The sequence below is a fragment of the Acomys minous genome (assembly GCF_964271855.1).
Source record: "Acomys minous genome assembly, chromosome: 18".
In the NCBI taxonomy this organism is placed as follows: Eukaryota; Metazoa; Chordata; class Mammalia; order Rodentia; family Muridae; genus Acomys; species Acomys minous.
Genome location: NC_140501.1, coordinates 59282268 through 59296322, shown reverse-complemented (window position 1 = coordinate 59296322; position 14055 = coordinate 59282268). Strand labels below are relative to the sequence as shown.

The following is a 14055-nucleotide window of genomic DNA, read 5'->3' as shown; positions in this document are numbered from 1 at the left end:
ACCTCCACGTACCCACAGTGACAAGGAACACTGCCCCCCCCACACACACACACATACAAAACAAACAAGTACTGTGAAAATTCCCTTTTAATGTTTTCAATGTTCAACAAAAGGGCCCAGTCAATAGTGGCATGAGCACTTCAGTATTTTTAAAAGTTATCTTTTGAACCCAAGCCATGCCTGGACTATATTGCTATATCCTCCAGGCCAGGCCCTTCGGTGGTCTGTCTGTCTGACTACTGGGATGATAAGGATTTTAAATCCAGGCGAGGCTTAGTCAGCTATCTACAGGCTGTCCTGGGGAATGTCTAGAAGGTGGTTAAACAGCAGTTAGAAGCTGAAAACCGCAAAAGATATTATATTATAGGGCAACGGGATTTATGCCCCAGTTCTATTTACTGTCGGTGTACTGTGATGACTAGTCCTCATGTGCGCTGGGAAATGGGACGCTACCTGTGAGGGCAGTGTGGAGAGGAGGGCTGTAACTCCCCACTAACAGACACAGTAAATGGCCGATAGAACTAGTCACCTTGTATGGAAAGCTGCAGAGCCAATAGGATGCTTCTTATTTTCTCTGATCCTGGATCTGCCTACTACACTTGCCCAAGGATGAGGCAGCCGGGACAGTCGGCCATCAGCTGCATCTGCTCAGGACAGCCTGCAGAGGTGGTCCACTGCATCCTTGCAAGCTCCTCTCACACAGCATGCTACCATGCTCACACCCTGCCTCCTCTGCAGGGGGAGATCTCTGGCTTCCCTTTAGGCAGCACCCACCCAACTGCATTGCCACTGTTAGCCTGCGTGTGACAGAGGCCTGCGTGATGGGCCCGTTTTTGGTATTCCAGACTGTTCTACCTGTTTTAGAGGCTGCCCAGCCTCTGTCTGGGTCTCCACAGGATAATCTATTCGGGTTGAACATATCTAACCTGAAAGCACCAAATCCTGAATATTCCAAAATCCAAAACTTGATGAGCAGCACTTAAAATTGATCCCATCTCTAAGATATATTATATATGCAAGTATCCCAAATTCTACCTGCCCCCCAAAGGCCTCTAAAATATGCAACACTCTTAGTTCTAGGCATCCCAAGAAAACAGAAGGCCCTTGGTTTGAATGCCTAGTCCATGCATCGTCAGGACTGGCTGTACATGCCGGTACAGCTGGCACTAGGTGGTGGGCAGAGATGGCAGATGGGAGCTCTCTGCACAGGAAGCCTACCTAACAGTTAGCTTCAGGCTCGGTGAAAGATCCTGTCTCAAAAAAAAAAAAAAAAAAAAAAAGGCGGAGAATGACAGATGGTGACAAGACACCCAATGGTCTTCTCTGGCCTCTGCATGCACCTGCATGTGTGTGCACCCCACACAGACATGCGCAGATACCTTGCACATAAAAATGAAAACCAGTAAGGCTTGCACCAGCCTTAACAAGGCCTGCATGAAAGTACATGGCTGACTGTCATGAGAAGAGCTGTGGAGACGCCGCTGCCCACAGACTGCAGAGCTGTAAGCAGAGGGAAGGGGGTGCTGGCTGGACCTGAGGCAAGTGCTTCTGGGTCACAGGGCGCTATGCCAATGTGCTCTGTCAAGCACCACCACTTATCCTGTGGGCAGGTAATCGGAGCTGAAAGAGAAGCAGGGCCGTGCCTTTCACAGGCGCTTGCTGCTTCATCACATCCTTTACCTTAGTGTTGAAGCCTTCTGCATTTTGGGTAATTTTGTAGAGCTGTGGAAACCTCAGCATGCTCTCCTGAGTACAAGACCTCTCGAAGATTCCCAGAGTGAAGGGCGGCAGCGCGGTGAAGATCTGTGTGGAGACAGTAAGCCGTTAAAGCCAGCCCTTCTGCTCCACACTGTGCCAGTGTTCCAGCTCCGTGAATAATGACTTAACTTCTAGTCAAGTCCAAACCCGAGAGTCTATGATTCACAACTCCCCCAAACATCTCCAGATAGAATGAAGGAAATAAACAAGTCGCCATCTTTTTTTCCCCTCACTGCTAATCCATTTAAATGAATCCATGGACTGCTAAAACCATAAATTGCTGATGAGCCAAGAACTCATTGGCGAGCAGCTGTTCTCCTGTGTAGAGCTAGCCCTGGTGGCGCTCACACTACAGTTAGCTTCAGGTAGCGGCGTGAAAAAGGACTCAGTGCATCAGAGTCTGAGATTTGGAGGGCACGGGGCCTAGATGACTGGGTAAGGTGACACTGAAAGTGGACAAGGGGTGCTCCTGAGTCCTCCTTTGAGAAGAGCACAATGTTTTTTGGGAAGCCTGTAGCATGCAAAGGATGTGGCCTGCTGAGGACACAGTACAAAGAAGAAAGGACACCACAGAAACCGTCTCTGGGGCTCTGGAGGTGGAGAAAGCCTTTAAGGTGCAAACTTTTCACCTGTTCCCACTAGTGTTAGAGGAATTCATGCTTTTGTGTTGCAAAATAAAGCAGAATTTATTTATTTATTTATTTAGACAGAAGTGTCATTTCAGTCTGTGGCATCTGTGGCCCATGGTCACACTCTCACTTGGCTCTGGCCCATAATCTGGCCCTCTGCTTTGATGGAATCCATACCCACAAACCCAGCCAGCTCTGCAGCCACGGAATCCAACAAAGCTCTCTAAGAGAACCCTAAGCCACACCAGTTAGAATCTGACCAGTAAGACACACCTTTCCCAGGGCTGCAGGGCTCAGACAGGTGGGTGAGCCTGGTGACTCTCAAGCCCTTGCTTTGGCCCAGGGCTGCTTTGCATCAGCCCTGGGATTTCAACAGGCTAGAAGGACACAGGGAAGAAGTGCTGCTAAGTCTTCTCTGCATTAACAGACTCGGTGTGTTCCCCGGCCCACAGAAGGGATGGTCCAGGACTGTCTCGGGAATTCTGCATATGTTTTGGATGCATGCTTTCACCTTCGCCCCTCCTGACTGGTGGCTAGCCCAGCAAGCTCTACCATGCCTTTGTCCTTTAAAGTAGACTGCACTCACCTATGTAGACTGGATGGGAACCACCGTTTTGTTTTTTTGTTTTTGTTTTTGTTTTTTTACAAAAATGGAGGCAGTTCGCATTTGTCTTCATTGCCATTCTCTTGCTAAACAATACATCACAAAGAGCCCCGCAAGCCCTTTGGGTTTAACACTAACGCAGTCTTTTTAGCGTTTAGTGTTGACATAACTCACAGCCGGGCTGTTTGAGTTATTAATCCACTAGCCTACAGGTATTCATTTTGATCCTAGCTTTCCTTTTGTTACCACCAACATGTAACAAACGTCTAGAATATGGTACTAGCCGTGCTTGGCTTTTACTCCGTGGGAGGAAGAGCTGCTGGGTACAGGAGGAAACACGTAGTTTTAAATTTATATGATGTTGCCTGCTTGTGTTCTAAAGAGGGCTCTGATCTTTTATATTTTCCATTGCAAAGAACGAGAGTGTCCTCTGGCCAGCCTCCCTATCTGTAGCGCGTACGCACCGCATTTACTATTCTCTTGTTTGAACAAGTCAGATATTAACTCTTACTTTAAAATTTTTTACATTTCCCTGTCTACCCATGAGCCTACACATGCTGACCAGCTGGGTCTGCCACTTCCAGCAACATTTAGCTAGGTCTCCTCTTTTCCGCTTTCCACCATGGTTATCTGTCTCTGAGAGTTCTTTGAGTCCCCAGCTTGGTCTTCAAGCCATGCTCACCATGGCTTTTTTCCTTTCTTTTTTCTTTTCTTTTCTTTTCTTTTCTTTTCTTTCTTTCTTTCTATCTATCTTTCTTTCTAAAGGCTTTTTTTTTGCAACCTTTTAAAGTTTTAAGTGGTCAAAACCAGCCTTGAACTGTTGACTTGTGGATGGTTTTCCACCATGGAGTTGATGTGTGCTTTTTAGGAGCATGTTTGGGGAGGGCGGTTGCATGGTTTTATTTCTCCCATTTAAGTCTTTATTATGTTTGGAATTTATTTTTCTATGAGGTATAAGCTAAGAATTCATTTTTTTCCCCAGATAATGAACCAGATGTGAAAACACAATTAATTCACACTTTCCCATGGAGTTTGAAAAAAAAAAAGGTCACCATTAAAGTTTATTAGACTCTGTTTTGTTGTTCTAGACTCTGAAGTTGAACCCAATTCTATAATCCCTGACTCTCTCTCCATGGTACTTTCCGGGCTAGTCCGACGGTACAGTCTACCCCCTCTTCTGGATGTGTTTGTGTATCTATTGTCAAGTTCTCCTTTATTCTGCTTACTCGGCTCCTCTTGCTCCCTCGAAGCCACTTGTGTAGTGTAAATATGTAGATCAAACTTACAAAGTGATGACCCTGCCATGATTTTTAAGTCACTTTCTGTCTGAATTCTGCTGCAAAGTCTTTATTTCTTTGCCTTTTCTCAGTGGTACTGGGGGACTGCGCAAGGCAGGCAAGCTCTCTACTGCTGAGCCGTGTCCCCAGCTCTGTTTTCATTTTACTGTTGACTTCTGGGACAGGTCGTACTACGTTTCCTGAGGCAGGCCTTGAACTCACTCTACAGCGCAGGCTGAATAAAGTTAAGACGCCTTTGTCTCAGTCTTTGCAGTAGTAGCCAGAGTTACAGGAGATGCTAGAAAATCCAAGTGATTTTTAATCTTTCATTAAGACTTTGGGCTTTTTTTTTCACATCGATAGTATAAAATTACAACTATATAATTTATAATTTAAAAAACACATGGGAGACAGAAGCACACGATGCCACCTGGCTGGTTCCCAAATCTTGAGCCCAGAAGATTCTCTCTACCTCGGTCTCTTCCACAGCTGGGATTCAGACGTGTGCCATCTGCCATGTCATGTATGATTTTAGTTGTGTTCTGAAAGGAGTTCTTATATATATATTTTTCAGTTTTTAGGAGCTCATTGGTAGACTTCAAATAGAATTACTGATTACTAGAACAGGAAAAAGAAGTCTTATCTGACTCTTTAGGAGTTCTCTCACATTTCTAGCATTTTTCTGTTGGCTTTTTCTGGGTTTTCTGATAAATAATTATTAAATGACCATATTTATGTGACCACTGTCTCATTTACATGAGTATTTGCATAAGCATCGAAACTGTTCATGATTTCCCCAGTATTAACAGCTGTTTAGCCCTCTTGGTGGTTGTGTAAAACTCTGGGATAACGCTGAACTCTGCACTGAGGAGGGCTGGTCTGCCTGCGGTGATGGCCAGTCCACTGACTAACTTCGGACATAACAAGAGGCAGTTTGGGAGTCTGCCATGGTTGGCAGTATGCTGCAGCTTTGCAAGCAGGCTCAAATGTGGCTGACTGATTTCTTTGTGTTTCTACTTTTTTCCAGGTCTGATTTTTGCAATGCCAGCTGAACTGCTTCTGACATTTGTGTGTGTGTGTGGGGGGGGGGGGGCATTTAGTGATGGGACCATGTCTTTATTCATTTTATTGACCTAATTGGAATGATTTGTTTTAAGTGTGAAACTCTTATATTCATGACAGCATGCCTACTTTGATAAATTATTTTACTCTTTTAATGCAGAGCTAAGCTTCATTAGCTGACATTTTATTTAAATGTCTGTAATTAAAAGTGAGGCCTGCTCATAGTTTTTTTTTTTAAGTTATGCTGGCTTGATAATGGGATTACTTATTAGAAAGAATTTAAATGACATTACAGTTATCTCCTCAGTGAAAATGACATAGCATTTAGCTGGATCTACCTGGCCCAGGCAGCTTTTCTCCCTGTCATGCCTCCACAAACTTAACTGATATGGAAATTAAGTTATAGCTCTAGGGCATCTCTTAATGCTGTACGATCACAACAGCATGGCTAGACTATGCCCAACATACACTATAGATTTCCTACACACCTATCACAAAGTTAGGCACAGTTAAGGCTAATAGTAATAACCATTAACAAAAAGAGAGCTGGCATAATAAAATGCTACCATGAAAATAGTAAAACTTTTAGATTTTTTTGTGGTATTTTACTTTAAAAAGTTTTTTTTTTTTTTTTGAGGTTAGAATCACACCATTTCCCCCTTCTCTTTCACCCATCCAAACCCTCTCAATTACCCCACCTTACTCTATTTTAGACTTACGGCCTCTTTTTCTTTAATGGTGTGTGTGTGTGTGTGTGTGTGTGTGTGTGTGTGTGTGTTTTCAGCGCTGACCATTTGGTATCAGATAACCAGTTGTTTGTTGTTCTGTTCTTCCCTGGGGAAGACTATCTCTCCTGCTCTCAGTGTTCCCCGGTTGCCTGTAGTTCTTCGTGTAGGGTTGAGCCCTCATGAGCTGTCGGCAGTAACCAAGAACTCTTTAATTGGGCTTACGGTCCACTCACCATGAGGGACATCATGCCTGGTACTGGAAAGCTAGCCAACTACCTATGGACAGTAAAGATGGATCTTGGAGAAGAACCTGCAACTGCCACTTTACTAACCCAGCATAACCCCTGACTGCATTCTAAATATTTGTCTTTATACCCACAAGCATGCGCATTCTTCACCCTTCATCAAGGGAACTTCCCTTTGCAATTGATAGAGACCATTACAGAAAACCACAGCCAACCACAGTGCGTAGCTGTGGACTCAGTCCCAGTGACTACACCTACAAAACACTCCTGCACCAAGGGCTGCTCAGGGGACATTCATGAGGAGGAGGCAGAAAGACCGTAAGAGCCAGGGGGTTGGGGAGTTTTCTGTGAGACTGTGCCTCCTAGTCATCTCAGAAGCTACACCCACCAAGTCTCAGCAACATGGGACTCGTAACTTCTGAGAGTCTCAGTCTGTAGCTGACTGCAAGAAACCGACGCCTCAGTAAGTGAAATCACGGGCAGGCGACTAATGGAAGGAGAATCTCATGTGACATAGTTAGCTCACTGTTTAGGGACATGCAACACCGGTTTATTCTGTTTAAGAGGTTGAGGCGAAGTGAGGAACAGTGATCTACATTAGCTGGCTGGGGGAACTCAACCGTTAAGGAATCATGGCACAAGAAGAGAGAAAAGAAGGGAAGAAACACTGCAAAAGCTTCACCTCTCATAGACGGCCCCTTGCAGAAGGTCTCTGAAGCAAGTTGCATAATAAGGACATTCCTGGGACAATCACTGCAAGGTTAATTATGGGTTCAAGGTCTTCGGATTTGCTCATTATGTTTCTTGATAACGCTACACTAAAGTGTGATGTTCAGAATAGGTGTGTGTGTGTGTATGTGTGTGTGTGCATGTGTGTGTGCATGTATACATGTGCATGTGTGTGTGTATAAGCATGTGCACAGACATGTGTAGATGCATGGAGAGACATACATAGACATGTGTAGGTGCATGCAAATGGGGGGTTGTATGTGCCTTCCAGTCCTATCTAGCTGTCCTTAGCCCCTTCTCAGTGTACAGAAGCCCTGGAGCCATACCTTGGGGGAAGGTGGTTAGAGGAGACTTTGAGCACGTTGATTCAGCTCTTCTCTATCCACTGCTCACCTTTTAGTGGATTTGCACAAGCACGCAGTACACTTTGCAGTGGGAAATACAGTCAACCAACTGACCATCGTGGCTCAAATCAGAACCAGAACCTATCCTTGCCAGTGTCTGAGCCCACACAGCTGATCTTCTTCACCTAACAGTCACACAGGCCCAGGTCACACTGTGTGTTCAGCATTTAGTAGCCAACAGGGCAGCAACCGAGGAAAGTACTTGGGAGGGTGTGACTGCACAGCCAGAAGTGCACACAGCGCCATGAGCTGTCTTAGCCACACTCCCTCTATTCGGTCTACACCTCTCTGGGGCAGCTACTTCGGAGGTTAAAGTCCATGAAGTGCAAGAAGCTAGGATCAGTGCTCAAAGCGGTAGTAGAGAGCAACTCAAGAGATGAGCCATAGACAGATAGCAATGGCCATAGACGGAGAGCTATGGCACTTAGCAATGGCCATAGACGGAGAGCTATGGCATTTAGCAATGGCCACCCCTGAGTGTTTTGTACCACAAAAACAAACAAACAAACAAACAAGAAAACTGGGCATTTTAGCTTACAGTCTTTGGCTTTGGGATTTATCCGTCAAGTAATTACAAACAAAACAAAACCAAAAATAAAAACAACAAAACAAAAAACCCAAACCAGAAAATACCAAAGACACTGATAACTGTTCTCAGAGGCGCTGAAAGTCAGAATTCATGGACATTCTCCCAAGAAGAGCAAAGAGTTCCCTGGGTCACATACGCTTAGTTCACATCAATGTTTAAAAATTCAGAAGTAAAGTTACAAAACGGAGTGAGTTTAGATGCAGGACAGAAATTAATGACTTGAAAATGTTGCAGAGGCATTTAGCAAGAGGGTAGCCAGGGGTCTATTACCAAGATATATGGGTTAATAATTTCATGGGGCTAACTCAAGAATGATCTGCTATGATTGAAACCATGTGTGGTGAATTTGGGCTTCTGCAGGATGCGTGGCAGCAACAAAGGCCCGAAAGATATATTTGTACTGCCTGCTAAGTGCACAGATGATTGGCTTAGATACACTTCCCAGACATAAACAGTGAAGGAATGCCCCTGAAGTTCTCCATGCTATCAGATAGATGGGGGGTGGGGGGGTGGGGGGTGGGTGTGCTTACCACGTTGTACAGCCCGATGCACCAGCGCTCAAATAGAATCTGCCCAGAAAATCCATTAACAAAGGCGAACCAAAGCTGCAAGAGAACAAAGTTCGTCAAGTTTTATATCAATATTGACCTAAATGTTTCCACTTACTGGAGAAGTAGCCGGGAATGTGGCCACCAGCTGGACACAGCTGCAAGGGAGACTGTGTGCCAGGACTGTGGCAGTTGTCCTTTCAAGGAATATAAATTTCCAATGTCATAAATAACAGTATCTTAAAGGAAATTTATATTAAGGAAGCATCAGCTCTGAGAGGTTATATATGCCATGTTTACAGGGAAATGAACTTATACCAAATATGTTTTGTGTCAACACTTTTTGATTGACTGAAAGAGTCTGAACTTCATGCCTTTTCGATTATAAAGTTGGTGTGATAGCCATGATTTCTCTTTGTGGGACTTTCAGATAGATAAAGAGCATAACTAATAAAAAATAAATAAAACTATCCTGTTGGTCAAGTGTGTGCTTTTAGTTGACAAAATATTAACGTCCTTAATTGGCTGTCCTCCATCTCAAGCAAAGGTCAACCCATAATGATAAGAAACAAGAATGCTCAAATCATCCTTTATGATAGGATGGGAAAATGAGTTAACTGGACAGATCTGATCAGTAAGCACATGAGAAAAACAGTCAGCAACTTCAGCCGTCAAATTAAACTTCAAGTCCATCTCAATCAGAATGTCATCATCACGAAAACAAATAGCAACTGTGGTGGTTTGAATAAGGGTGGCCCCCACAGGCTCGTATATTTGAATACTTAGTCATCAGGGAGTGGCCCTACTCGAGAAGGATTAGTGGGTGTGGCTTTGTTGGAGGAAGTGTGTCAGTGGGGGGCATTCAAAAGCCCGAGCCAGTCTTTCTCATTCTGCTGCCTATGTTGACCTCTCAGCTACCAGTGCAGTACAATGCCTGCCTGTTTGCCACCATGCTCCTCACCATGCCCGTAACGTACTAAGCCTCTGAAACCATAAGCAAGCCCTAATGAAATGTTTCCCTTTCTAAGAACAGCTACGGGCTTGGTGTCTCTTCTCAGCAACAGAACACAAAGACAGGAAACAGTCGGTGCTGGGGAGGATTGGTCGTCCAGCACAAAAGTCATACACACGGAGACTCACTGTGCTGTCACAGGAGTCCTCTCCCAAGAGGGAGCCAAGGCCACAAGGTCTGTAACAGGTGAGCACTAGAGAAGAAAGAAAACTCCATGAGAAAGCTTCCTGCGTCAACCTTGAGGCGTCTTCCTCAAAGGTCTCAAAAAGCAAACAGAGCAGGGACAACGGCAGCAACGACAGACTCACATAGGATTGGAACAAATGCACAGGGCACTACTGACTGCACAGTCTCTACTGAAGAACAAGCCATAAGGCAAAAGAATACGTAAAGATTCCTGGTGAGCCTGTATGACATATGTACTTTTCTTTGAGGCAGGAGATAAAATTAAATACGTAAGGCAGCAAAGAAGGTAGCAAATAGGAAAAGGTTGATGTCAGAGACTAAAGCCACAGAAATGGAAATAAGAGACAGAACTGACGCCGATAAAAACCAGTTAGGGACCAATGGGGTAAGCTTTAAAAACAAAACAAAACAAAAACATATGATTAGGACTGGAGGTGGGACAGTGACTAAAAGGATTTGCTGCTCTTGCAAAGGACCCAAGTTTGCTTCCCAGCATCTACCTCAGGCAGGGCACAACCACCTGTCCCGTTAGTTCCAGGGGATTCAATGCCCCTTTTCAGGCCTCTGTGGTCACCTGTATACACATGTGGACACACACACACACACACACACACACACACACACAGACACAGAGACATAGACACACACAGACACACATGTGGACACACACGTACATACCAACCCACCTATATAGAAATGATAAAAATAAATCTTTAAAAACAACAATATGGTGCAAAAGACAAAGCCCTACATTGATCTTAAGAGAAAGATAAACCTTTCAAAGATGACAAAAATGATGAATAAAACCTTATTTATTATATCTTGTTTAATTTTCAGGTGTGTTTTGCGGGACAGGGTGCATATGTGGTGGTCAGAGGCCAGTTTGACAGAGATTCTTCTCTCCTTCCATCATGTGGGTCCCCAGGATAGGTGGGTTAACCTTAGCAGTAAGTGCCTTTACTGCCTGAACTATCTTTCTGACCCACAGAATTTTTAAGGCATATTAAAATAACAACAACAAGAGAAAAAATTAATAGAAAAGTATTGATATAATAGAAGAAAAATTTCTAAAACCTCATTGTGCAAATTAAGGGTGGATCTTTGAGAAAAGAAAACAACAAAGATAGAAATGGACCAGTCAACATTCCTAATAGGCTGAACTTCAACAAGCCACCAAAACCCTGACAACATAGAGGGATGAAGAGAGCAGTGCTGTTGTACTGGTTAAAATTCAGACTGCCTGGCCCACACATGGTGGCGCACATCTTTAATCCCAGCACTTGGGAGGCAGAGGCAAGTGGATCACCATGAGTTCAAGGCCAGCCTGGTCTACAAAGTGAGTTTAGGACAACCAAGGCTACACAGAGAAACCCTGTCTCGAAAGACAAAAACAAAAAACAAAAACACACACACACAAAATCAGACTGCCCAACAGATTAAAGAAAAAGATGTAAAACATGTTTTATATACGAGAGAAACAGCTTTAAAGGCACAGGGGAACACATAATTAGAATAAAGTCAAATTGCTAACTGTCTTACAAGCCAGCAGAGTCAGGCCCCACCTTCATCCTGCATCTTCCATTTTCTTTCCCTCCCCTCTTTTCTGCATTTCCTTTCTCTCTTAGTTTTCCTCCGCTCCTCTCCCTCCCTCCTTCCCCTGTCTCTCTTCCCCTCCCTCCCTTTCATTCTTCCTTTCTTTTTCTAGAAAAAGACAAATGAACTGGGTTTGAGTAACCACAGCGAGGGGGCAAGGGGCAGGCAGAGCAGCAGTGACTGGCCAGATGGTCTGCCCCTTTGCTCTGTAATTGTGGTGCTAGGGATGAACCCAGAGACCAGGCTGTGCTAGGCCAAGCACTCCATCACCCACCTATATTTGGAGTTCTCAGAAATTTATTTCTTTTTTCTTTTTTCTTTTTTTCTTTCCTTTTTCTTTTCTTTCTTTCTTTTTTTTTTTTCTTTTTTTTTTTTTTTTTGAGACAGGGTTTCTTTTTATATAGCCTTGGCTGTCCTGGAACTCACTCTGTAAACCAGACTGGCCTTGAACTCATGGAGATCTGCCTGTGTCTGCCTCCCAAATGCTGGGATTAAAAGTGTGTGCCCCTACCACCCAGCTAGAAATTTCATTTTTAATTAAACACCACCCACCACAGAGTTGTAAGTTTTCCTTTACCTACCCAGTGGACAAAGACACAAGTCTGACATGTTGAAGAACCAGCCACTCTGATCCTTAGCTAGAAACGCAGTATTGTTGACAAGTGCTCAAGGTACTTTCCTTTGACTTGAGGATTTCACTTCCAGGAAGATACTCTTGATTATTTAAATTTTACAGCTTTAGTCACGTGGTGCTCAACACAAAAATATAAAAGTGTTTGTTTTGACATTATATAAAAAAATAGAACCTGCATACAATATATGATAATGGCTGTAGGTGACTCATTTGTTTAATTAAGCACAAGAATCCATCTAGAAGAGCAATAGACGAATCCATATGGATCAGTTGTCATAGAAAATCTCCCAAATATATCACTGATAAGAAAACGAAGTTGCAGAACAAGGAAGTTCTGAAAGTCCCACACTTCAGAGTTCGGAGGTCAGCCTGGACTCCATACATAGCAAGACTGTCTCAACAACAACAACAACACAAAACAAACAAACTAAAAAATCCCAACTGACAAAAACAAAACAAGTCTTCAAAAATAATAACAAACCCCAAATCTAAACCCAAGACCCCCACATCCAGCACAGCCTACAGTGAAAGGTGGTAACCACAAGACAGAAGTGTGAACTCACACACACATGATGTCTTTCTGGGACACATGATAGACCCCGAATAGTTATCATCTCTTGATTATTCTTTCTGAGAGGCGAAGGGAAGCCCCACACATGCCTATTCCACTGCTTTGAACTTTCAAAACAGCGGTGCTTTGTTTATATAACCGAGGCGGTTTTCAACTAGGGACAACAGACCAAGGAGGGGACCTTTCACGGTGTGTGGAGATCTCCTCCGAGGTCAACACCTGAAGGACGGATGCTAATTGTTACGGAGTGGCTGGAGGCCCAGGTGTCTGCTGAAGCCCCTTGCACCACCAAGGAGGTCCCCTGACAATGACCTCCCTTGACCCCAAGTGTCAGTAACACACTGTGGGAAAACCCTGGGTGTATTAGGCTAGCCTGGTGCTTAAAGCTGTCACTATGTGGTCACTGTCTGAGAAGGACGGAGCTCAGAAAACTTCACCCCTTAAAATAATAACAATTTCCCTGCAGCCTTAGAGCTGTGGCCCTGGCTGGTTTGTAAGTGTAGAGCTGGAAGTGAATTCAGTAACTTCACATATTTAAGCTTATAAGCAGCCATGCATTATAAAGATCAACTACTGAAGAGTCACTTTAAGGAGCTCGGAAGAACTTTCTATGACCAAGACACTCACATTGGTGAAAATTTCTAATAAGAAGGGAAAAAAATCCTTTAAAAATACGTATTTATTTGTTTATTTGTGTATTTATATGAGTGTTCTTTGCATGTATGACAGAAGAGGGCATCAAATCCTTTTATAGATGGTTGTGAGCCACCATGTAGTTGCTGGGAATTGAACTCAGGACTCTGGAAGAGCAGACAGTGCTTTTAACAGCTGAGCTATCTCTCTTCTCCACTCGCCACCCCCACCCTGCAAAAAAAAAAAAATCTTAAAAGAGAGTTCTTGTCTTTTTTTCGAATTGACTCTGGGTCAGTGATGTGCTCAACAGCAGGTACAAACAACAGTAGGCACAAGGGCCTCTTGGTCACTTCAGAGCGGGACTTTGATCCACGCCCTGGGCTGCTCCTTCCAAGCAGCTGCTGTTCCAACAGCTCAGCTGGCACAGGCCTGTCTGCTCACAGTCTGGAGCGTTTGCACTCATTTTTATCACTTGCAGGTGTTGCTGGGCTTTCAGATGTGTAAACAAAGTCATTCCTAAGATTTCCATCTGCATTCCGATCACCGGTCAGTCCCTGGGTGACTAGACCTACTGATTTGATTGGAACATTTTTTTTTTTTGGTAGAGGAAAAAGAAACTCAAAACACACAAAACAAGCCCCCCATTCCTCCCAAATCCACCTTATAATTTCAATACCCATGAGCCGTTTGTTTCTTCCTCTGTAAAAATTCAAACTTGATTTCATCTTGGCACGATTTCCACAGGTAAAGGGAAAACTATGCAAATGGGCTGTATTTTCAAACATTTATCCCAACGGACTTAGTTTTTATTTTATTTACTCGGGAGGCAGGTACACGATGCCTCTCTGACACA

General features: G+C 43.9%; 1 protein-coding gene across 5 annotated transcripts in view; it reads right to left on the bottom strand.

The window, feature by feature from the left end:
• Window positions 1-14055, bottom strand: part of ATP8A2 (ATPase phospholipid transporting 8A2) — a 543049-nt gene that overhangs the window by 141402 nt on the left and 387592 nt on the right. For all 5 annotated transcript variants that reach the window (XM_084768271.1, XM_084768273.1, XM_084768274.1 and 2 more), the window contains 2 exons: window positions 8556-8630; window positions 1681-1803 (listed from right to left, as the gene is read on the bottom strand). In XM_084768271.1, coding sequence (XP_084624397.1) covers window positions 1681-1803; window positions 8556-8630 — 198 coding nt within the window. The remainder of the gene's footprint in view (window positions 1-1680; window positions 1804-8555; window positions 8631-14055) is intronic.